The sequence below is a fragment of the Aspergillus ambiguus genome (genome assembly GCF_047715705.1).
Source record: "Aspergillus ambiguus strain CBS 117.58 unplaced genomic scaffold BDV59scaffold_20, whole genome shotgun sequence".
Classification (NCBI taxonomy): domain Eukaryota; kingdom Fungi; phylum Ascomycota; class Eurotiomycetes; order Eurotiales; family Aspergillaceae; genus Aspergillus; species Aspergillus ambiguus.
Genome location: NW_027395533.1, coordinates 359988 through 383112, shown reverse-complemented (window position 1 = coordinate 383112; position 23125 = coordinate 359988). Strand labels below are relative to the sequence as shown.

At 54.7% G+C, this 23125-nt stretch overlaps 11 protein-coding genes and 1 non-coding gene across 12 annotated transcripts; 6 read left to right on the top strand and 6 right to left on the bottom strand.

Moving 5' to 3' along the window:
* Positions 1–1176: 1176 nt before the first annotated feature.
* On the top strand, positions 1177–1965 carry BDV59DRAFT_202833 (YggS family pyridoxal phosphate enzyme; the record flags this gene model as incomplete). The annotated part of the gene is made up of 1 exon (XM_073694139.1): positions 1177–1965. One exon carries the CDS (start codon positions 1177–1179, stop codon positions 1963–1965), a length of 789 nt encoding a protein of 262 aa, XP_073547093.1.
* A 595-nt stretch (positions 1966–2560) lies between these two features.
* On the bottom strand, positions 2561–6341 carry BDV59DRAFT_193836 (uncharacterized protein; the record flags this gene model as incomplete). The annotated part of the gene is made up of 5 exons (XM_073692297.1): positions 2561–3389; positions 3447–3724; positions 3764–4559; positions 4609–5232; positions 6115–6341. 5 exons carry the CDS (start codon positions 6339–6341, stop codon positions 2561–2563), a joined length of 2754 nt encoding a protein of 917 aa, XP_073547092.1.
* Positions 6342–7609: 1268 nt separating this feature from the next.
* On the bottom strand, positions 7610–8661 carry BDV59DRAFT_180489 (uncharacterized protein). Its single transcript, XM_073690071.1, has one exon. The coding sequence runs from the start codon at positions 8186–8188 to the stop codon at positions 7922–7924; it is 267 nt and encodes an 88-aa protein (XP_073547091.1). The 5' UTR covers positions 8189–8661; the 3' UTR covers positions 7610–7921.
* A 148-nt stretch (positions 8662–8809) lies between these two features.
* Positions 8810–9126, top strand: BDV59DRAFT_202831 (uncharacterized protein; the record flags this gene model as incomplete). The annotated part of the gene is made up of 3 exons (XM_073694138.1): positions 8810–8863; positions 8910–8980; positions 9030–9126. 3 exons carry the CDS (start codon positions 8810–8812, stop codon positions 9124–9126), a joined length of 222 nt encoding a protein of 73 aa, XP_073547090.1.
* Positions 9127–9259: 133 nt separating this feature from the next.
* Positions 9260–11616, bottom strand: BDV59DRAFT_208649 (uncharacterized protein; the record flags this gene model as incomplete). Its single annotated transcript, XM_073695242.1, has 4 exons — positions 9260–10885; positions 10939–11193; positions 11254–11394; positions 11445–11616. 4 exons carry the CDS (start codon positions 11614–11616, stop codon positions 9384–9386), a joined length of 2070 nt encoding a protein of 689 aa, XP_073547089.1. The 3' UTR covers positions 9260–9383.
* Positions 11617–12933: 1317 nt separating this feature from the next.
* BDV59DRAFT_202829 (cysteine-rich PDZ-binding protein) lies at positions 12934–13451 on the top strand (the record flags this gene model as incomplete). Its single annotated transcript, XM_073694136.1, has 3 exons — positions 12934–13116; positions 13183–13306; positions 13366–13451. 3 exons carry the CDS (start codon positions 12934–12936, stop codon positions 13449–13451), a joined length of 393 nt encoding a protein of 130 aa, XP_073547088.1.
* On the bottom strand, positions 13284–14820 carry BDV59DRAFT_180480 (mitochondrial 54S ribosomal protein mL46). Its single transcript, XM_073690070.1, has 3 exons — positions 14745–14820; positions 14018–14685; positions 13284–13956 (listed from the first exon to the last, which is right to left on the bottom strand). Exons 1-3 carry the CDS (start codon positions 14788–14790, stop codon positions 13654–13656), a joined length of 1017 nt encoding a protein of 338 aa, XP_073547087.1. The 5' UTR covers positions 14791–14820; the 3' UTR covers positions 13284–13653.
* A 109-nt stretch (positions 14821–14929) lies between these two features.
* On the bottom strand, positions 14930–16537 carry BDV59DRAFT_180479 (CAF1 family ribonuclease). The gene has a single exon (XM_073690069.1). The coding sequence runs from the start codon at positions 16184–16186 to the stop codon at positions 15227–15229; it is 960 nt and encodes a 319-aa protein (XP_073547086.1). The 5' UTR covers positions 16187–16537; the 3' UTR covers positions 14930–15226.
* A 647-nt stretch (positions 16538–17184) lies between these two features.
* On the top strand, positions 17185–17290 carry BDV59DRAFT_t104. Its single transcript has one exon. It is a non-coding gene; the product is annotated as a tRNA-Ile (tRNA).
* Positions 17291–17717: 427 nt separating this feature from the next.
* On the top strand, positions 17718–19092 carry pex26 (the record flags this gene model as incomplete). Its single annotated transcript, XM_073692296.1, has 2 exons — positions 17718–18163; positions 18225–19092. The coding sequence occupies 2 exons, from the start codon at positions 17718–17720 to the stop codon at positions 19090–19092; spliced, it is 1314 nt and encodes a 437-aa protein (XP_073547085.1).
* Positions 19093–19239: 147 nt separating this feature from the next.
* On the bottom strand, positions 19240–20496 carry BDV59DRAFT_202825 (uncharacterized protein; the record flags this gene model as incomplete). The annotated part of the gene is made up of 2 exons (XM_073694135.1): positions 19240–19699; positions 19778–20496. The coding sequence occupies 2 exons, from the start codon at positions 20494–20496 to the stop codon at positions 19240–19242; spliced, it is 1179 nt and encodes a 392-aa protein (XP_073547084.1).
* Positions 20497–21494: 998 nt separating this feature from the next.
* Positions 21495–23124, top strand: BDV59DRAFT_180474 (putative succinate:fumarate antiporter (Acr1)). Its single transcript, XM_073690068.1, has 2 exons — positions 21495–22246; positions 22297–23124. The coding sequence occupies exons 1-2, from the start codon at positions 21895–21897 to the stop codon at positions 22911–22913; spliced, it is 969 nt and encodes a 322-aa protein (XP_073547083.1). The 5' UTR covers positions 21495–21894; the 3' UTR covers positions 22914–23124.
* Position 23125: the final 1 nt, after the last annotated feature.

Sequence of the window (23125 nt, the reverse complement as noted above, 5' to 3'; positions counted from 1 at the left end):
AAAGACTAGGGCTAGTGTAGAGGGGTGTCTAGTATGCCGGGGGGCGGGGGCTACCAGAGCAGCCACACCGGAGTTAAATAAGGTAGAAAAGAACTCTGCGTTATTGCCGTGGCAAACACGAAGTAACAATGAGCGAGGCGATGATGGCCACACTTTGTAGGAAAAAAAGAATAGTGTTTGACGTCAGCACACTAACCTCCAGCGCCAACCGGGTGGAGTCTCAGCGTCAAAGGACCACGACAGTGGAGTTTGTTCGAGATGATGTGATTCATCATGGTTGTTCTGCTGCTTCCTACCGTCCCCATTTGTGTCAGACCAGGCCGTCCTTGACGCCTACGGCGTAGTGGTTTTTGGGGTCCGGAACCAAGATAGGTTCCCTGGTTGCCGCTGGGTTGCCGCCGGGCTAGTCCAATCCCTGCACATTGCGAGTGTGCCTGTTTGCCCACACGCCTCATCCTTGGCTTCCTCCCGGCGGTTCTCGTGGCCGAGATGGCCGAGGGGACGAGTGGTTCGGCCAACCTCACCCCATGTGAGCGATACGACCTAGATCCTCTTGGCTGTCAGACCGCAGAATCCGGAAGAGAGAAGTCGAGAATGCCCAGCACTAATCATAAGGGTTGCTTCTGAGACACGATCTTCCTGGAGGACGATTCACGTTGAGCATTATGGGCCCGAAAGTCCACCGAAATTAGACAACCGTATCAAAAAAAGGGTCTGATGGAGCCGCCGCAAATTGGCCGGAGGGCGAAGTGGATTCTGTCACCGATAGTGCCGACACGCTCACTCAGTATACACCGCCATCGCCGCTGGTCAGGACTCACCGTCGGGTCGACGGCTACCACCGTACCACTGTGGCTGAGCGATGAGGTCGATGACCTGATCTGATCGAGTCCATCGAGACCTGACAAAATTGGCCGGAAACGGCATCGTGGCTACCCCGGACCCGTCCAAATCTGGATTAGCGTGATCGGTTACCGGAACCATTGGCGCCGATCTCCGGGTCACGTGGGATACCCGTTTTCCTGACTCAGCCACCCGTGACCTCCTCCGCAATAATCAATAACTATCGATCGATCGACGGACTGGGATAGCTTTCGTTCTGTCTACTCCCAACCCGACCTCGTTAATATATTCCACCTCCCAATGACGTCGCAATTGCCTCCACTCCCAGAAGCAATGTCCGTTCCCCCCGCATCCCCCGCGCGAGTCGCAACCCTCCTCTCCAACTTGGCATCCGTCACCTCGCGCATTACCGCCGCAGCCAAATCAGATCGCCCCATCCGGCTCATCGCCGTCTCGAAGCTGAAGCCCGCCGCCGACATCCTGGCCCTGCACCAACCTCCCTGCAGCCACCTGCACTTCGGCGAAAACTACCTCCAGGAGCTGACGGAGAAGTCCAAGCTGCTCCCGCCCACCATCCGCTGGCACTTCATCGGCGGCCTGCAGTCGAACAAATGCGTGGCGCTGGCCCGCGACGTGCGCGGCCTGTGGGCGGTCGAGAGCGTGGACTCGGAGAAGAAGGCCTCCCTCCTGGATAAAGGCTGGGGGGAGCGCTCCGCCGAGCTGCGCGCCACCGATGCGGACACCCAGCTCCGCGTCTTCGTGCAGGTCAACACCTCCGGTGAGGAGAACAAGTCCGGCGTCGACCCCGGCGAGGCCGGCGCCGTCGCCCTTTGTCGGTTTATCCGGGAAAAGTGTCCGCGGCTGCGGCTGCAGGGGGTGATGACCATCGGGGCCATCGCGCGGTCCAAGGCCACGACGCCGGAGAATGAGAACGAGGATTTCGTGTGTCTGCGGGAGACGCGCGATCGAATCGTCCGGGAGCTTGGGCTGTCGGAGCTGGAGTTGAGTATGGGGATGAGTGAGGATTTCGAGGGCGCGATTGCCCTCGGTAGTGATGAAGTCCGGGTCGGGACGACGCTCTTCGGGGAGAGACCGCCCAAGAGCGAGGCGAAGGTGATTTAATTGCGGATAAAAGCGATGTGTATTTCTTGTTATGAATTACGACATGCATAGGGGGCGGACTATGTACATAGTGTGATAAGCATAGACTATAGCAACGGAGCGGTCTTAATATTTGCCTCACTTTATTGTATTTGGTGGATTTCTTATCTTCTAGGTAGAGGCTAAATATATGTACTCTAACAAGCATCATACCTTAAGGCCTGGTTATTTAGTCGGCTTTTAAACCCTTCTATCATACTCTCTTTGACAACAGGGTAGAATCACTGGCAGCCAACTACAGTGTCTGTAGGAGATGGAGCTGCTGAGGCGCTTGAGCTAGTAGTCGTTGCAGAGGTGTCAATCCCGATACAGACTGCGCGCATATCATTTCTATCCAGGTCTGCGTAAAGTGCGGTGTCACAATCGCCGGTGGTAATATCCGCACAAGAATACTCTAGTATGTACGTCAGTCGACCGAACGCCCCCTCCAGTCTTGTGCTCGTTCACCTTTGGGGGGAAAGCTTACCATTGCTCATGTAGCCATAAACCTGGGTAAAGCAGTTACAGTTTGACACGGTGGTGGGCTCTGTTGCGTTTATGATAGGAATATCTAGTATCAACAATATAAAATATTGCGGCTCGGCTTCATCACTTCCTCCGACGTGAAGCTGCAGTGAGCATATGTGGCTTCTGTTGTTACTCCCCTGTTATCACCAGAAAGTCCATCAGATCTCCCATGTTCACGATCTTCCGGCTCCTTTGGTCGTCTGAGAATTTCGCCCCATTTGACCGGCTTTAGTGATGCTTCTGTGTCCTTCGGTGCGGGATGACAAGCGGCGCTAATCGCAGCACTACAAGATGACGCCAGGGGCATATCAGAACGAAAACGCCGGAATCCCAGTCCAATCAACACAGCCATGGCAAGTGATCCGAGCAAAATGGTTAAAAACATTGCTTTCAGCGAGAAACTGCAGGCTGTTTCTGCTCCGTAATCTGTCAGGTTCCCATGTGTATCCATGGAATTGATCTTAACCAGGAATAAGCTCTGAGACAAAAGCCAGTGGAGCACAATTGATACCACGACCAGAGGGAAACCGTAGCGATATGGGAGACTGATATAGTATGTCCACCGTTGTTGGCCCTTTGGCCAGGAGACACGGAGGGGCTTACGCTGGGTCGCATAATCATTGTATTCTGCTGCTAAATGCATGCTCGTGAGCAGACCATTGCAGAGAAAATATAATACCGAGTATACGAGTTGTGGGGCGTTGGACAGTAGTACGAGAAGAATGACATCCCGTCCGCTAACTATGATGGTTGAACCAGTTGGCTTGCCCATCTCCAAGGCCCATATGTAGGATATGGAAGTATCCATGCCACGGGAACCAGACCAGGAAATTCCCGCAATGTACAGCCCAATGGAAGTAGCCAGGCAACTGAAGAAACTAAGACGCATGTATTAGTGCATGCTCCGTTATCCGCCACGCCGTTGTGGAACATACAGACTTAGAGTCAGGGTCCAGGGACCCCAGCCGACGGACCGACACCAAAATCCCCTTCGGGGAAGAAACTCAGGGTGCCCCTTCGATTGATCATACAGGCAGCACATAGTATCTTTCAGGTGTATGACATTGGTGGACTCGGATAAGTGGGTATCGGGGCACCACGGTGTGGCCCCTCGTATCATATCGAGCCTCGATAACAAGCAGTAGCCTTTTGTTGTTGAATCGGGCCTGTCCAGAAAAGATGATAGCGCATCTCCAACAGTTAAAAGAATGGCCTTGCGATCAGTTCGTGCAGTTAAGTACATGCAAATAACTTTCGTGGCATTGCATGCTAAAACTGCGAGACATATTGGAAGACTGAAGTAGAACTGGCACTGTTCTGGGGCGTCTTGGCTTAGGCACCCGTCTACAGGCGTCCAATGCGGATAAATGTAATCATCAGCCATTGCGTGAGCCAGACTGTTACCGCCTGATGGGCCATTGATTTTAAAAGCGATTTGCTTAACCAAGGGTCCATTTTTCCAATTTGAGCCTGTGCTCAAGTAGTCACGCAGCTCGCTTTCTCCAGGATTGTAGGAAAATACGTATTCATAAAGGTGACGAATATCATCCTCGGGAAAATCATCTCTCTCCCAGTTCTGACTGTAAAGGGCCCCAAAGTTCACCCATGTACTGTTGTCAGTAGTTCCATTAATTGGGATTTTGAACAACCAGTCTGGATAATTCCAATGTCCTGCGTATGTCATATTGGCCTCAGTTAATATATACCCAAGGCTGTCTCTCAAATATTCGTCCCCAGCGAGAGTCCCCCAGGCGCCGAGGCTAGAGGATCCATTGAAGTACTCTCTTCCGGTGACAAGTAGGAGCGTGCCTCTTTTAGTATTGTACTCCGTGCTGTAGAGTTTTCGGCATTCTGACAAAGTATGTGGCTTGAATTTTCCATGAACATAATCCGCATGTACTTCTGCAGGGTCGATGGCCACCTGCTTGTGAAATACATCGGTTTCGTATTTGGTCTTGGTAAGAGGTTCGTTCTCGCCAAGATCATCTGGAATCACAATGACTGAATAATCCCTCGTGGTAATTGACGAGAAAACGGCCGAGTTGTACCTTAGATTAGCTATTAGCGTATTACTGCAGTTATAGGGGGCAGGCTAACATCATATGAATCGGGACGGAGCTTATAAACAGGATTCCCCAAATGAACTTTCGTTTGGCATTCATAGCCCATAGGTTTCTGGTACTGAACGTTCCAACATCAAGCCAGCTCCGCCTCAAGTGTGCTGCATCAATATCTTCTCTGGATGGTGCACTAAGACATTGCATAGAATAATTGCTCGCTGCAAGGAGAGCCGTGCTCAGGATGTTGATAACAAGATGCATGCCAGAAGTCCAGCGGTTTGTAACAGAACAGCTGCCACGATACAGCTCTGCGTACTCGAACTGCCTATCTGTGTCCGAAGATTTAGTATATGCGATAGCAACAGCAATGATGGCTAGGGTGAGATTGAGGACCAGTATAGCACCGGCTCCACAAGCACAAAGCAGAACACCCTTAATCCATTCTTGCCCGGGACTGGGGTTGTTTTTGAGTAAAGGGATGTGGATCTTTTCAAGATGAAAAAGATGCTCGGCGCGTTGGAAGAGATTTTCTCCTGTTTTAGTGTAGTGGTTGAGTCGTGAATATTGGAATCGGAACAGAAGACGCCGGAGACTTGATAATGGAGGCCACTGACGGGGTCTGCGACCGTTTTTCTGTTTGGTTTCCTTGGCCTGGCTTTCTCTGAAGGTTGGAGAGTCTACCAGTGAGGCTTTCGAAGTCTGCTGTGCACTTGCATTAGAATTTGACTCGGAAGTGAGGATGCTCATCAAAGGTACATAGTTGGCCGGAGCGGTTGTAATATGACCGGGGAATTTGTGCTCAACCGTGAACTCGCGTGCGGACAGAGCAGCAAGAAGGGAGAAAATGGTCGAAGAATAGAAGAAGGAGTAGAGGACGAAGGCGACCGTAGAGAGAGTGTAGTTCACGGAATAGACCAAGTTACATAAAGTATAGGCCAGACCAAAGACAATGACAAGGAACAGAAAGAGAGGGCGTTTCTATATCACAGCTGTTAGAATTCGCCTGTTGATAAAAAAGTTGACGCAAGTAGAGGAAGGACGGGGAAAGGAAAACATACGCCTCTACGCAGGTGCGACTTGCGAACAAGGTGAACAATGAGCACCAGCGCGCTAAGCAGAATGCCCAAGACCATGAAAATGCTCAGTGTAAGGTGCACGGATTTCTGCGCCAATGAAATATTGCCTTCGATGAAGTAATTGTCACCTTTGGGGATGTTGAGCATAGTGCGCATGGCAAGACTGGCGGCGTACAAGACAGCCAAGAAGCCAGTATACAGGCTGTTGATGACGAGGATTATCTTTCCTCCCTGCATGATGAGCTTGCATAGCGGAACCAGAATCGTTGCCATCATCAAGATCGCTGCAAGACCCTGGAACCAGCGGACGGCGAGAAGACCGCTGGAGTAATTCCCATAGGACATGGAGCCGCATTCGTAAATAGGAAAGATGACGATGCATACGGTGACCGCACTGTGGGTAGAAACAGTACTTAGCTATCTGAGCCGATCAGATTCGGAAGCAGAGACAGAAAAAATCAACGTACATCCACATGGATACTATCGAGAGCACGAGCGGAACCCATCCAGCCTTGCAGTCCTTCCGGCGCTTGAAGACCATCCACATCTGAACGAAATACACCAGGCAAAAGATAGCCAGGAAGGCGATGATAACCTGACCGTCAGGGCTGCTAAACGCGTCGTTCTGTTGACGTTTCCGAATGGCCGCATCACCACTGCTGGTGCCATCCCTGCTGCCACGCCGAGGGCTCATTTTCTGATATGAATACCAAAATGTAGATAGATACGGGAAGGTAATGTAACCACTGATCAGCTAAGATAATTAGCAATCCGCTGTCATGCCTGGTCAAAAAAAAAATGGAGAATTACAGACCCCCCAGAAAAATACCACTCCGCCTGGGGCTGGAACGAGGAATTTATGTATCCCTCGCCGGCCGAATAGCTCGCAGCTCAATGTGCAAGCTCGATCCCGTACTCACCCCCTGGATACGATGGTCCTGCGAGTAGGGCAGCGCTGATTGGTGCCGAGCAGCAGCCAAGTGAGGGCAATACAAGCAGGCTGGCTAGTCAGCCTTGCTCTTGACGATCTTGGCCCGTTGGGCCTTCGCTAGCCGTACTTTACTTTGTAGTATAGCCTGGAAGAGGTGCGCCATCTGTGGACATGGACCAACCCGCCTGGACTTAGAACTCCAACAGCAGCAGGGACCTTTCAAAATCAATTATATTTGTAGCAAGCAATTCTAAATTAGCCCAACTAATCAGACTTTCAATATCTCCATCGGTTCGGCGCAGACCAACCCCCCGAATACACGCGGGAACTAGAAGTGGTCGCCAAGTTTTCTGGGGAAGAGGTGAGAAGGCTGAACCGTTATCTCCACAGCGCAGTAACTAATGGACCCAGTCTGCACAATATTTCAGTCTTCGGGGCGCTATGAAAGCAAATATTCGACATTTATCATAATGAAGTATATGCCGCTTGGCGATCTTCAGCGATATATGGGCAGGCCAATGCCTGCAGTAGAAGTCCAAAGTATTACATTCCAGTTGTTAGATGCGCTTTAGTGCATGCAGAAAGACGGGTTTGCCCACAGGGATCTAAAACCGCGCGTAAGTACTCACGGAGAACAACTTCCACGTCATAGAGATTAACCTACCGCGTTAAAAAAGCCTCATCCTCGTTTTATTGCGAGCCCCATGTAGCCACGCATGAAGAAATTAGGGTTCCTAAGGGTCGACTCATGGGCGTTCTGCCTCTGATCAACTTGGTGCAGGTAGAAAGACTATTAAAATGGGCAGTGAAAAAAAAATGATGTAACATCAGTTGCCAACCTACTGACTGCTGTTCGAGATGTAAGTTTCAATGTCTTGCCCCCAATCCGGATATCCATACGGAACGTACGCTGACGGTTTGTATATATGCAGGGCTACGCCGTCTTCGAATTCCTCCAAGATGTTCACTGGTAGTTAAAAGGATCGCGATCGCCCCATACATTGCTTTAAACTAGGTAACTAGGGTATGTACTATCTAGCTGGTATTCCTGGGGAGTACCCCCCAGTCCATGCAGTTCCTATTTTCAGTCTCAGGGGTAACAAGCCATGTCTGGCGGACGACGATACTCTACCTCCCAGGCCACGTCTCCGCAAGTAACACCAAGTAGAGACCATCACAGCATCAAACGGGACCTTAATCCATCCTACGTCTTCCAGAGTACACCCTTCAATCGGCTTCCCCTCATCCTCGACCTTCTCCCCGTTCTCGTACGGATCATACTCCTCCCAATTCCCCCTAATAATGCGCATATATCCCATCTCATCAGCGTCCACAGCGAGAAGTTAGTCTAGAATCTCCTGTGTAACTTGAATACAGTACCTATACCGTTGCGATCCCGGATACCTAGGCTGTTGTGACTCGAGGCTAGGGCCTTGTTCCTGTCGTTCCATAGTCGCTGCCCACTGCTTGAAATGGTCCCGGATCACCGCTGTAGAAGCCCCATTGAACCTCCTCTCGTCTTCAAGCACAGTCAGAGTCAGGTTATCAAGCAAATCAAAGCCCCCAAGCCCAGCTAAGCTCTCAGTGGTATCGGCGAGTAGACGACGCATAAATTCATCCCAGGCTGTGTTGCTCTGGTATGTAGGCCGGTAGATAACAAAACCCCAGGCGCGATGGCCGTCTTCGTGGAGGTAACGCTCGTTTTCTGTCGCAATCGTTATTCCTGCGCTGATGTGTGGCAGTCGTGGAGACAGTTCCTGCACAGGGGGGGATTCAACTGGTGGGCGGGTGTGTTTGTCTAGTTGGGTATTTGCAGCTGGAGTTGACTGGCACTGAACGTGCGTGACGTGCCAAAAAAGGGGGTTGAGATAGGATTAAAATTCCGAAATGACAGCCTAGGTATCCTCCTAAGAGCAAGACTCATTCTGCGAGATGTGAGAAACGTGTATAGTGGATTAATATGTAATAGGGAGAGACTGAGGAGAGAGAAATAGAGAGCAGGAGCTAGGGGGCGAAGAAGCTAAGGTATTTGATATGTCCAGGGCTGGTGGTTGCAGGTACCGAAAGGGGAAAACATGCGTCGATTACTAGAAAGTGAAGACGATGCCTGTCACCGCTTCGTCATCTTCTACATATAACTGCCCGCACCTTTCTTTCCCCCACTTCATCCATCCGTCACCACAACATCTCCATCCTCCAACATCAAATATCCCACACGTACCTCGACAACCATGTCCAGCTCCGGCAAAGACTTCACCTACACCAGCTCTGGCACTAACAGCCAGGTAATTCCCTCGCCCTCTACCTGTACATGATTCTCATTCAGCAAAGGGCAACCATTACTGCTCCCGCGACTATGGATCCAGCGCGTCCAACTCCAACTCCTACCACTACTCCAACAGGTGAAGTCGACAAGCTTAATGACATGCGTCATGTGCTGAACGAATGCAGCAACGGATCCTACTACTACTCCAACCCGAACGGAAGTACCTACTACAACAACGGCAATGGTGGATCTGTTTACACCCCTCCTGGAGGAAAGAAATAAATAGTTCATGCCAGGTCACAGTTATCGAGGCTCGCCAATGGTTGACTACATGGGAAATGATTCGTGCTTGTTCCTGTTTACTACCGGTTTCAAGAATGTCTGCGTTATCCCTGTCACTCCAAACCTTCAGTTCTAGCATTCGTTCCACTCAGAATGATTAAACTCAAACTCAAAACTCGGGTATATTGTCTATCCAATGCAATGCCGGTCACAAATGCTACAAACAAAAAATCGAACCCATAACGAAGACGACGAATCTATAGCTTCGAGACATCAGACCCCTGAACACATTGACCATCTCCCCAGAGCGCCTTTGCGGCCGACGCCCACGTAGTCTCCGGCTTGAACACATTCTCAGACGTATAAAACAGCCGACAATCCGCCGGCTCGTACACAAATTGCAAGGGCATATGGTCATCGCCCTCGTGGTAGGCGTTCTTCAGATTAACCCCGACGTTGCCGATATTCATCGGGAGCTGATACGCCGGACGCGGGAACGTCGCGTTGAGCGCGTGAAGCTCCTCCACGGAGAGCGCCGGCGTCTCCGAGTCCGCGGACGCCTCCACGGTCTGCAGGATGCCCGCCATGTACGACTCAAACGTGCTCATCTGCGCCGCTTGACAGCCCTTGGAGCCGCCGATGGCCTGCATGGGGCCGTACTGCGGGCGGCCGCCGAAGGTGACCGACTTCACGCCCATGGTCTTCAGCAGCTCGAGGAAGATCGTGCAGGTGGACGTGCACGACCCGTCCGTCACGACGAGGATGTTCTCCGCCGCAAAGGGCGCCGTCGTCACGTTCTGCCCCACGGGTCCATACCCGCGGATCGGGTATTGCCAGTTCGAGTCCGCCTTCAGGTTCACGTTGGCCATCAGCGAGGACACGTTCGTGCCGAGCTCCTCGTGCGGCCCGTACACGTCCTCCCACGACGAGAACTTGGTCGTCTGGTCCACGTGCACGATCTCCGGGAGCGCGAACGTGCTGCTCACGTAGTCGAAGACGGGGTCGTGCGCCGTCACGCTGCGCAGCGCCTTCAGCATAAGCTCCACGGCCTCGTGCGAGCGGAACCGCGACGCGGCGTAGATGTCTCCCTGCGGGAACAGCGCCCGGAACATGTCCAGGCCGAGGTTGACGGATCCACCGCCGTTGGCGGACACGTCGATGATGAGCCGCTTCTTGTGGGCCCGGGTGGCCTTGTGGAGGAACTGGCTGAGGGTCTTGGAGAATTCGAGCCCGTCTTGCGGATCGAAGGTGGGTACAAAAAGCACGGCCACGTCCTCGAACCCGGCCTCATCGAGGAAGTAGCCCGATAGGGCGTTGCGCGACTCGCGCACGACCGGGCTGGGATATTGGGTTGGCTGCGGCTTGCTGGGTACGGATGTGGCCACGGAGAGGCTCATGGACTCAGACGGGGGTGCGCAGAAGGCATTCCATGCTTCACCGCCGGTCGTGTAGTTGAAGGAGGTGTCCTCTTGCAAGAGGGTCGCGTGGAAGGGAATGTCGGCGACGGTGCCGTTGGCGTATTCCACCTTTTGGCTGGCGTACTTGCCCGGCCAGACTCCCTGGCTGACGGAGAAGGCGTTGAGCGAGCTTCCGGATATCGTGCGCGCAAACAAGGAGAACATTTGATTGTACCGGGCGTCGGGATCTTGGTACCGCTGGAGGGCAGAGCGCTGTTCCATATATGATGCGACGTCTTGGTCGTTAATGCGGACGATCTCGGATACGGAATCGGCGGACTGCTCCAGCAGCATAGCGTCCTCTGGTGATGGTCAGTAACGAACTGAAGCTGGATCAAGCGGCGTCTGCACGCACTATAGTCATAAATCTTGGGAAGTTCCAGCCCATCTTTGGAGACGGAGACGGGCTCAAGGGAAGTGCTGAAGACGAACACATTTTGCGTGCACATCATCGCCGCCAGATGGCCATCGTTCGCAGAATTCCAGAGCGTGTTGATCGAGTCATCGAATTCGTATTGATTGCTGAAATCGCCTTCTACTGCCCTCTGGCGGATGAGGTCCATGCCACCCATGAGATCAACGGCGGGGGACATGTAGCCCTCGGGAGGCCCTATAGACACTGGGGTTAGCGATACTGAAGGATCTTTCCAGAAGATCTCGGGTGCCTCACGGTTGAGAGCCTCCAGCGTGCTCTGAAATTGCAGGTATTTTTTCAGCTCATCGACCATCTTCACAGACTCTTCCTGGTGAAAAGGGAAAGACTGGAGACATTTGAAAGCGAGCTCCCCGGGGAATTGAAGATTGCCCAATTCTAAGACATCGTCAGCTCCAATCGACCCTCTTCAGCAGGAGGATACCTACCCTTGTTACGGGCAGCCTGGCTGTATGCTGCCGATACCTTGGCACAGGCTTCGTCTTGGGAAATAGAGATGGCCAGGTCCTGGAGGACCCCCATACCGGGAAGACCAGCTGGGGCTGCAACTGCAGACAGCCCCGAAGCGGCCGTGAGAAGTACGGACAACTTCGAGAACATATTGAGATGTGAAAAGAAAAGATGACTCTGCCGGAGAGAATGTCCCCTACCGGAGGATACGTCTATTTATCTCTGGCATCGTGAAGCTATCAGAAAACCGACTGAGGCTGTGAAATGGCTAGTTCTAACATCAGCCTGAGCTTAGAGGTTCCTTCGTATCTTCCAGTCGATCTGGTGCTGGCCAAGGAGACATCTCCATAATACGCTTCTTGGGGCTAGCCGATCAGAGGTCTGCCTCGCATTTGGTTCCCTTAATTAGAGATACAGGCCATGCGGACTAGGACAGCTTGCATCCAATGGCCGTTCCCGTTTCTCTGCGGAGACAGTCCACCAAGAGGCTCTGTCTTTTTATAGCCCCTAATGGATCCTGGAGGGGAAAATCTCATAACTTTGGGCTTAGGTGGATCATCAAGAGACTACCTGTTTGGGCGGACCTGCGCTGTTGGCACTCCAGCAAGCGGACTAAACTCGAGCTAAATGAATTGTCCACGCGCTAAGGACTAGTCCACGAGGCTGAGAGGAGGACCCTATCACGGTTAACTCCAAACACAGCCGTTCTCTCCACATCTCCATGTCCACCCATTGGGTTCTTGTTTGGGGGCGGGAGCTAGTGACCCTCGTGTTTGAGTAGGTGTATCCATCTGCACCCCGTGTGTCCAATAGATGCCCCCTCTGTTATTAAATTAGAGCGTGCCAAGGGACTGCCATCTGAGCCTCGTTGGTTCATTCCTGATGGTTCGTTCGTGCGTATCCAGATCATGTCGGCTTTGGGTTTTCAAGATGTTGCAGACTCGCGAGCGGAGATCTAATACCAGACTTCATCGGTTCTATTCTTGGGTGCGGGCATTCACACTACCTGAGTAGGGCAGGAAATCAACCTACGTTGTTCCTTAGGCATAACCATATCCAAGTCACCACGATGGAAATACTGGCTTGAAGATGATCAGGTTATATGAATTATAGTATTGACGGGTTACAATACTATTTTTATTCCAGCCCCTTTGAACGTGGCCGCGGTGCAAATATACAGACTAGATCTTCAATTTTGGATCTACACTCTGACCGTCCGCAAATATATATCATCATAGCACCCAAACCACAAACACCAGAAACTACAGCTAATACAAGAGTAGATCTAGAATACATCGCATCAAAACACCTGCAACACTTCTAAAAGACAAACTCATCCTGCCAACAATATATGCAGTACAGTACAGTCACATGACCACCAACCAATCACCCTCCCCTCGCCTATACTTAACCACCGTTAACCGATACTCAACCTCGCATCGACCATCCATCGACCACCGAAACAACATGGTCTGCGCAAAATGCCAAAAGAAGCTTAAATCCACCGAGCTCGCCACGCCGGGCGTCAAGCGCAAAAGCGAGATGTACTACGGCTCGCCGACGACGTCGGTCGGCGGGGGTGGTGGTGCGGGCAGTGCGGGTGGCGCATCCAAGGCCAAGCCAACGCTGGGGAACGCAGGCATCGGCAAGGTATTCCGTGTACCCTGAAGAGATACCCGGGTTATCTGGAAAGGATAGCAGTTCTGACTGTTGCAGAACAAACTGCTCAGCGCGAAAGCAAAGAATCCCTACGCGGCGTATGCGTCTTCGTGCGACCTGTGCAAGACCAAGACCGATCAGGGGAAGAAGTACTGCCAGCGGTGCGCCTATCAGAAGAACGGTAATCTCCCTCTTCTATGTCTGGACGTTCGCCTGGATGCGCTAATGTATGCGGTGTAGCTTGTCCGATGTGCGGGAAGAGCCTGGCGGGCAAATCCTCCAAAGATCAGCCGGTCGTTCAGGGGCAGAAGTTCAACCTGAAGTGAATCGAACCGACTGGATTGCTGTTTGTTACGATGTCATGGACGGCGTTGGTGGTGACGGACGGATGAACTCATGGTTGCTTTATGGTTAAAGGTCCCAAATCAATTGCAATATGATCAAGCTAGTTATACAGACATACAATAACAATAGTATATGCATCTACTCCATCGGAACAGCCTCCTCGACGCCTCTACAGACAGCCCACTACCGATCCGCCAGCATGTTCCGGATGCTGCTGTAGTACTCCGGGCGGACGAACCGGGCGATCTCCTCCTTGGCCAGCCACTGGAAGTCCTTCAGGTTCTGCGTGTTAGCAGCCAGGTCGGCCTGACCAGCCATGATGCGCGCCTTCAGGAAGAAGGTCTTCTCGCCGCGGTGCTCGACGCCCTGCGTTTCGTCCACGCGCGGACGCCGCGCGTGGTACACGTGGTGGCCGACGGGGTGGAAGCCCACCATCCAGGTGTTCATGTTGACGCCGGCGGACTGCGCCAGCGTGCGCTCGGCGGCCTAGCTATCGTCAGCACACGTCCTCATACTCATCATACTCTCCCCCGGCCGTGCTACTCACCATGCGGAGGGTCTCGTCGCCCTCGACCGGCGAGCTTGGCAGCTTCCAGTAGCCCTCGCGGGACTGCACGAGAAGGTACAGGGTGCGGGGCAGGGCGCGGTCGAGGCTCTTCAGGTCGCGCTGGGTGTCGGCGGCGGTGACGCGCGGGAACGGGCGCGGGATCTCTTCCTTCTTGCTGGTATCCTGCGAGGTGGCGTTGACGGTGGCCTCAGCGTCGCGGACGAGCATCTCGACCTGGTGCTCGGGCTCGGACTCGACGGCGCCAACGAGCAGCTCGTCGTTCCACGCGTCCGGGGCGTAGGCGTTGTACTTGCCGATGTCGCGGGCGGGTGTGTGGCGCTCGCGGATCTTCCGTTTCCAGTCCTCGTCAGCCGGCGTGCCGCGCTTGAAGTAGAAGTACTTGGTGAAGGGGAGCGCGAGCCGCTCGTTCAACCGCTTCTGGTAGAAGAAGTAGGCTTTCTCGAAGGGCGTCAGGTCGCGGGTGATCTGGGGTGGGCGGGAGAGGAGCACGCCTGCGTTGATGGTGTACGAGGGTTTGACAACGGGGAAGGGAGGTGTCGTCGATGTCGATGGGGACACCTCGGCGGTGGTGGAGGCGGAAGCGTAATGGCGACGTCCCAGCGTCTCTTGACAACTTCTGCACACTCGGGGGTCGGCGATGGAAGGCCCTGCAGTTGGGTTAGCTGAGACGGCGGAAGGGAGGATAATTGGATCAGGAGGGACATACGCAGTACGGCGGCTATGCGCCGGGCACCATTGGATCCCGAAGACATCTCCCGACAGGTATGGCGAAGGTCGTCAACAAACGAAGCTTGATACTGACCGAATCGGTCTATCGGAGTTGGAAGAAAAGTTGGCGGTCACCTGGGCACTAACCCGAAGGGGCTAGAGGTCAGGTGACCATGCTCCCTACAAAAATCGAATTTCCTCCCGCAGTTTCTTCCCTTTTTCTTTCTTTTCTCTCTACAGCACCATTTCCTTATCGTCACTGCGTTAAGCTGCTCCACGACCAGTCGATCATTTTCCGGTGCTCAGAGCGAGTAGCGGCAATTTTCGCTAGCGGTACCTTCGTCAATCCAAGGTGTACTGTTAGATAGACGCTGCAAACATTATACATCACAGTCTGTATTAGGCTTAGGTATCTAGTAATGGGGTCACTCGTGGCTCATGGGCCGTACATGATGAGGAAGAGACTGGCTGCTGAGAGCGCTATATAAGAGAACAGAGTGCTGGGTCGGTCCCGGACATGGCAAGCTTGTTGCTGTACGTTCTCCAAGACTCGGCCGTTCGGGGGAGCAGTCGGCCGCTGTCGGCGAGAGCCATGGTCTCTTCTGATCGCAGGAGACACCCGGGGATAACTTCGATAGATTGATTCGTGCAGGTGTCTGGCGCCGGTACCTCATCTGTATTGCCATCAGGAGATGTACGGCATTCTCGCTTGTTGTCGCTCTGGGCATCACTCGTTGGGTCTTTTAGCTTGTTGGGGAACCTGACAAATACCTCTGCAGCGATCATGCTACGATATCCGGCCTCACCGTTGAAGTTCTCTTCGGGAGGGGCCGTCGAGATATACTTGTGATGCTGGTGGTGTGGTATGGTCCTGGGCTCCTGCGTGCCCGCTGCTCCGGTTCTGGTTTCAGCCAGTAAAGACCTCAAACCGGAGGTACCCTTGTAGGACGAGGCCATGTAACTAAGATCCACCATTGTGGGGCAAAGCTCGTGCATGATGCTCCGGAAATCCGTGAGTTTGTCAGGTAAGGGTCCTATGAAGTTCCGGTATAGGTAGATCAAGGCTATGAAGAGGTCTTGCCCAACCAAAATGGGCCGCCGCGTTTTGAGCCGGAGCTTCAAATGAGTTGCGTACTCGTCGATGGTCTGATTGGCCAGCTGGCCTTTTTCGCGCAAGGTAGCATGGACGGCGCCGAACAAGTGATTGGGAAGCTCGGTGAGGTCGCCGCCGATGAGCGCTTCTACAATCCATCGGAACCCGATATGGCGCCAGATACTGCGCTGCACTATGTGCTCGAAGGATTTCTCGTTGCACTCCCAAATGTTGACTTTAAAAGCACCGATTTCAGCGTAGAGCTGTGGGTATTCCGCGTCGATCAACTGGCAGACCAGGTTCTGCCAGCCACCATACAGAGCCCTCCAGGGCATGCGGGAGTACATGGATGAGCGTTGGCGGCGTTCCGGCGTTGGAGGAATGACCAGAAAGGGTTCTGGGGCGTCGTTGCATCATCACCATCGTTGAGCCAGTCATGGATGAGATTGCGGATGGCGTCCAGGAAAGCATGTGCCTCCTTGTTGCCGTCTTGGATGCTGAGCGGTTTCCGGGCCCGACCTGTCGCATTGGCCAAGTCCTTGGCCACTCTCCTGGCCACTGCATGGCGCTCTCCCTCTAGGGAGAGGTAAGGGACACTTTTTGTGTGGAGGAGGACCAAAGAGAGGGAAGATTCTCTAAGGAGAGAGTCGATGGCTGTGATGGTTAGCTCTCGTGATGCCACCAAGAGCGAGTTGGACGAACATACCGTTAGTTTGGAGGCACCAATCACGGGAAATGTCCAGGGTATTGGTGATGATCGGTCTTAGATTGAAGTTGTAGGCCCGGAACACGTAGTGCGCTGAACAAGAAGTTAGAACCAATGTCAGAGGGTGTTGGTGAATAGCGTACCTGTGTGGGGATACTCGTGAGCGATCGTCAATCCCACTTGGAGTAGGTTGTATTTCTCGGCGGCGGCTTTGATCTTGTCGTAGCGCGCTTGTAGAGAGATTATCTGGGAACTGTCATCTTCCGGGAGGGTGCCGGATAAAGTAAAACCCAAGGATACAAAGGTGCAGTCCGAGAGGGCCTGTAAGATGAGAGGAAGGTTTGTAGGGAATGATCCTCGCTCAACATCCATGATGGGATGAGCGAGGGTGGAGTGGCGTATAAGGGTAGAATATAGTGAGTGGACAGTATAAGATGTAAGCGTGGAGAGAGTGTGTAAAGAGTGTAGATGGTAGATTGATGGTAGATGGAGAGAAAAAAGAGTGTTTACTTGAAGTATAGAAGGAACTATACACATTCCTCGTTAGGAAGGTACGAATCCCAGCACTTGAACCCTGACGAGATATTACTTAATGCTAACATGACTGCCGTAGTCGACTGGGCAGTTGCTGTACACGTGACCCCTGTAGCTTAGTGGTTAGAGCATTGTGCTTATATGAGCATGTCCACGACGGCTTGTATGAAAACACTCGCAAGGGTCGGCGGTTCGAACCCGCCCAGGGGTATTCTTTTTATTTATTTTTTCTTTTTGTTCTACATTTTCACCTATCTGTAGACAGATAGATAGTGTTTACTGCATTGGGAATGCATTAGGAGTTATTATTTTTATTCTCATTTACCTCGTCCATCGTATACCTACCGGTATACCTATAGATACCTACCTAGGTAGCTGATTACCCCGTACCCCGTACTCCGCCCAGTCCCGTGACTTCCTCCACGAGCCGAGGGATTTCCCTCTTTCAACGCCGACGACTCCCCAACCTCCACATCGTCACTTACTCTGCCGTACACTTACGCACTGTACCCCCTTTGCTCATGGCGTGACCTTCACCAGCTCAATCTCTCACACTCTCATCTCCAATTCAATTCACTCTCCCCATCTCCTTCTCTATCCCCACCCCATTGACCGGTCCATTCCGCGGGCGGTGTACCATGGCCGACGACTCCTCCATGTCTGCGTCCCAGTCGCAGCTCTCCGCTTCCACCTCCACTCCTCTCTCTCCCTCCAAAACCTGCTCCAAGACATACAAGAAGGCCTCCCAGCTCTACCTCACGAGGCGTCTGCAAGAATCCCTCGCCGCCCTGCAACCCGCCATCACCATTGCCCCGTCCGACGACCAACATGCCAACGGCGATGCTGCCGCCCCGCCTGTCGCCTTCGCCTCCCCCACGTGGCGTATCAAGGTGTGGAATCTCTACATCACCCTGCTGAGCTCCATCGTCGACCTGGGGCCGGAAGAGGGCAAGAAGCTCTTCGGCCAGAAGGAGTGGAAGGCCATCTCGTCGCAGGTCCGCGATGGCGGCATCTGGGAGACCGTCGTGACCACCGGGTATAAGGGGCTCGAGGGCTCCGTCGACGCCGAGGTCGTCTACAACCTGTGAGTCTGCCTCCTGTCAATCACTCATTTAACCCCCCCTCCTAAACAGCGAACCGCGTAGGGCAACCCTCCTCCTCAACCACTCCCCCTCGCAAGCCCTCAACCAGCACCGCCTCGAGACCTACCTCTCGTCCTACGGCCAGCCCAACCTCGACATCACCGAACACCTCAACTCGTCCTCCTCCCGCAGACCCGCCGGCGGCCCCGGCGCCGACACCCCCAAGGACCTCGCCTCCCGCGTGCGCATCATCGAGCTCTTCACGCTGCACGTGCTCCCGCGCAATGAGGAATGGGAGTACGCCAGCGAATTCATCAACCTGAGCGAGGTGCTCGACGACGAGCGCAAGGAGGTCTTCCTGCAGACGCTCGACAGCCTGCAGGAGGAGAAGCAGCAGGGCGAGCTGCGCGCCGCCGCGCTGCAGCGCGAGAAGGACGCCGAGATGGAGCGCCAGGCCCGCGACGCCGAGCGCCAACGCGAGGAGGAGGAGGCGGCGGCGGCGGCGGCAGCGGCCGAGCGGGCCGCCCAGCAGGCCAAACACGCCCGCAGCAACAGCGAAGTCGACTACGGGATCGAGCGGACCCGTCGCAATGGCACCGTCAAGGGCCGCGGGAAGACCCGCTCGGCGTTTTCGCCGCCGGCGGGCGCCGCCAAGAACGTCAAGAAGTCCGACAAGTCTGAGGCGTCGTCGTCGTCGCGGGCGCGGCAGACCCGCGCCCTCGGTTCCGCCCTCCGCACGCTCTTCCAGTACTTCTCCAAGACCGTCGCGGGCAGTCCGCTGTCGTTTGCGCGCACGCTGCTATTCTTGCTGGGGCTGCTGGTGGCGCTGAGCCGGCAGGATGTCCGCGAGCGCCTCCGTCGCATTGCCGGGAACGGGTGGCAGAAGGTCAAGGGGACGATCGGGATGGGGGTGAAAGTGAGCTATATCTGAAATTTGTCTGTCTGTCGTGTCCTGTTATTCATCATCGCGTCGTTCCGTTGCCCTCTCCTGTTGATAATCCCGTTCCGTCCTTCATGTATTTATTACTATTAGACTACCTGCCTACAGAGGTATGCAATGCATGTCCAAACTATATTATCATACGGACACTTCTCTCTCTCCCATCTCCGGCTCGTCGCGCCGCTTGTCCGCGCGCGCACTCCACCGCCGAAAGACCTGCACAAAGACGTGCGCCACGCAGATCTGCTCCGTGGTATACAGCAGCACGGGGACGGAGGTCTTGGCCTTGATGAACAGCTCCAGCGGCGCCCACATGGCATACAGCAGGGGGATGCCCAGCGAGGTGCTCTTGGCGGGGGCGCAGAAGCACACGGCGATGGTTTCCGGGGGGGCCAGCGGCGCAAGGCCACACCCACCCCCACGCCATCCCGGACCGTCTCGGTCCTCGGCCCCGGACCACGTCAGCAGCCAGCACAGCCCGAACGATGCGCCGGTCAGGGCGACGTACAGGGCGACGTTGAAGGCGACGACGAAGGCGATGTTCGCGGCCGAGAGGGTCTGCAGGGCGCCGGTTGCGAAGCACGAGGAGAACGTGGACCTACTCCGCATTACATTCATTACATTCTACTCATGCACTAGGGTATATCGACTAGAGAAAGAAAAGGGGGGGAGTTACCAAACCAGCAGCAACATGCAGAAACTGCCCACCTTTGCTAGCCGCGTCTTCTGCACGACGCTGGCCGTCGCCTCGGGCCAGGTCCACCGCACCGCCTGCCCGACGACCAGCGGGAGCAGCACGCCTAGCCCGAGCTGGCGGAAGACCTGCACGTACATGGCGGAGAGGCCGTGGGCGGCGGCGGCGCCGCGCCAGGGGGCGAAGGCCGGGCGGGGCGGGAGGAGGACGACGGTCCATGCGGGGGAGAGGAAAGGGCCGACGATGTTGGCGAGGAGGACCTCGACGAGGGCGGCGGCGTCGTCGCCGCCGGCGGAGCGGGTCATGACGACATTGCTGGCGATGGTGGTGGGGATGCAGGCCGTGAAGAGGTAGCCGGCCAGCAGGGCGCGGTCGATGCGGGGGGTCGGGGCGCGGTCGGCGGCGAGGATGATGTGCACGACGGCCAGGACGAGGGCGGGCACGAGGAGAAAGGAAATTCCCTGGACGAGGAGGTGGAGACGCCAGTTGCGGGCATGGCGGAGGAGCTTGTCGCGGGGGATACTCAGGCCGGAGACCAGGAAGATGAGGGCCATGGCGCCGTACAGGATGGAGTATTCGGCGCGGATGATGCCGCCGTGTTTGGCGACGGAGGGGAAGAAGTAGGCCAGGACGCAGGCAACGGCGATGCCGATGAGGAGCCACTGGTGGAGGAGAAAGACGAGGATCTGCTGAGGCGTCATGGTGCTGCTCGCCGTCTATAGAGTTGGGGGAGTCATGTTGGAGTGGTGTACAAGCGACCCTTGCTGGAATCTTAAGTAGTAGGCGTACATCCCTTGCAGCACGAGTCGTTTGGCTTGACCAGGCGAGGGTTTACAGGAAGACGTGTAGGTATAGTCGGAGAGACTCCGATGGGAGTATGATCTGGCAGTTCGTTTACCCAGCTTGGCATATCATATAGATCCAGCAGATCAGATCAGATAAGGCAATGCGACATATGCATGCATGTGAAGCTGCCCGTGGGACATGTCCGCTAGAAGCGCTACTGCGTACAGTCCGAATGATCGGACCGACTGGGCATACGGAGGATGTTGTATTTATTCTCGGTGGTTCGGGATGTGCCATCTTGCTCTGAAGGATCGCGTGGATAAATCATGAACCGTGCTGGAGCCGGACCGAAGGAGCGGAGGAGAGTGGTCCGACGAAGGGAAGAGTAAGTAGACAGTATATATGAGGAGGGATGATCGGATGCAGTGGATGAAGGACAATGATTGCATGAAGATGGCTCCTGAAGACACGTAGGATATAGTGGTCGCGTCTGTATAGATGGTGTTGAAGTGCCGACCGTTTTGGGTAATGACCTCGGCTCAGGGTTTGGCCCGGATTTACCCGGATGGATGAACTCATAGATCAGTGTCACATGTGATGGATGAGGACATGCAGAGGATGGAGAAGATGGATAATTTATTAGAATACGAGATGTTTTAAATATGCTAGAGAGACAGAGAATGTACGGAGAGCAAGGTAGAGATAGTAGCTGGGCGGTGGTGTAGCTGTCGGATACCTGGGGAGCTGCAGAATCCTTCTCCGGATATCATATAGTTACGGAGTCGCTAGAATGACGCAGGATCAGATATCTGGGGATGCCTCGGATCTCACACCGTGGGGAGAATGATAATATAAATATGCCGTACGGCGTCTATCAAGTAGATGCAGCACCTATAGCTTCTGTCCTCCTCGACGACTCCTCTTCGAGTCGACGTACTTCCGCTCGTCCATCTCCGCTTCCCCGTCTCTACTCCACGGTTACCCGGTCCCAAATCCCCAGCAAAAGCCGCCACTGGAACCGAGCCGTGATCCTCATTCCCGAGAATTCATTTATTTCTCCAGAATTCTTCGTGCTGGCCCTCTGAAATCCCCCTCGTGCCGAGGATCGTGGTCGCTCATACTTCCGTATCTCCCCGGACTCTGCGCACTCCTGTGAACGTCCGATATCGTCACTTTTCCCTCTGGGACCATTGCTTCCGCGGAATTGAGTCGCCTGTGGATTTCTTTTTCCCTCCTCGTCCTCTTCCTTTCACCCTCTTCTCCTTTACTCTCCTCTCCTTCCCTTCCTGCCCAGCTCCCCCCCAATCGCCACAATGTCCAAGCAGCAGAACGGCAAGAAGCCCGCCTCGCCTGCGGTCAACTTGATCGCCGGCGGTGGTGCTGGTATGATGGAAGCGCTCGTCTGTCACCCGCTTGACACCATCAAGGTGCGCATGCAGCTGTCCCGACGGGCCAGGGCCCCCGGGATGAAGCCGCGCGGTTTCGTGGCTACCGGTGTCGACATCGTGAAGAAGGAGACCGCTCTCGGTCTGTACAAGGGTCTCGGGGCCGTCCTGGGTGGGATCATCCCCAAGATGGCCATCCGGTTCACCTCCTACGAGCAGTACAAGCAGCTCCTGGCCGACAAGGAGACCGGCCATGTCACCAGCAAGGCCACTTTCCTGGGTACGTTCCTCCCTCTCTCTACTTCGGAAGGCCGCAACTAACAGCCCCAGCTGGTCTGGCCGCCGGTGTCACCGAGGCCGTCGCCGTGGTGAACCCCATGGAAGTCGTCAAGATCCGTCTGCAGGCCCAGCATCACAGTCTGGCGGATCCGCTCGACGCCCCCAAGTACCGGAGCGCGCCGCACGCGCTCTTCACCGTCATCCGCGAGGAGGGCTTCAGCGCCCTGTACCGGGGAGTGTCGCTGACGGCCCTCCGGCAGGGGACCAACCAGGCGGCCAACTTCACCGCCTACACCGAGCTCAAGGCCGCCCTGCAGCGCTACCAGCCCGAGTACAGCAACACGCAGCTCCCCTCGTACCAGACCACCGTCATCGGTCTCATCTCCGGTGCCGTGGGCCCCTTCTCCAACGCCCCCATCGACACCATCAAGACCCGCCTCCAGAAGACCCGCGCCGAGCCCGGCCAGTCGGCCGTCACCCGCATCCTGGTCATCGCCAAGGACATGTTCAAGCAGGAGGGCGCCCGCGCCTTCTACAAGGGTATCACCCCGCGCGTGATGCGGGTGGCCCCCGGCCAGGCCGTCACCTTCACCGTGTACGAGTTCCTCAAGGGCAAGCTGGAGGCGTCCAACTGGAGCTTGGTCAACGGCGGCAAGTATCAGGAGTAAGCGGGAGGGGGGGAAAGTTCAAAGTTTCTGGTTGAGTCGGAATAGCCGCTGCGTGTTGGCGCAAGCATTTGATATACCATGAGCATGGTGGCGTTTTCGATGCGATCTGCATGATCCGTATATATGATTTTGGCTGGATTGGAATGTACTGTATATAGTGTTTATACCATTTGATAGATTTGAACGTGCTGGAGGTAGAGTACAAGTAGAGT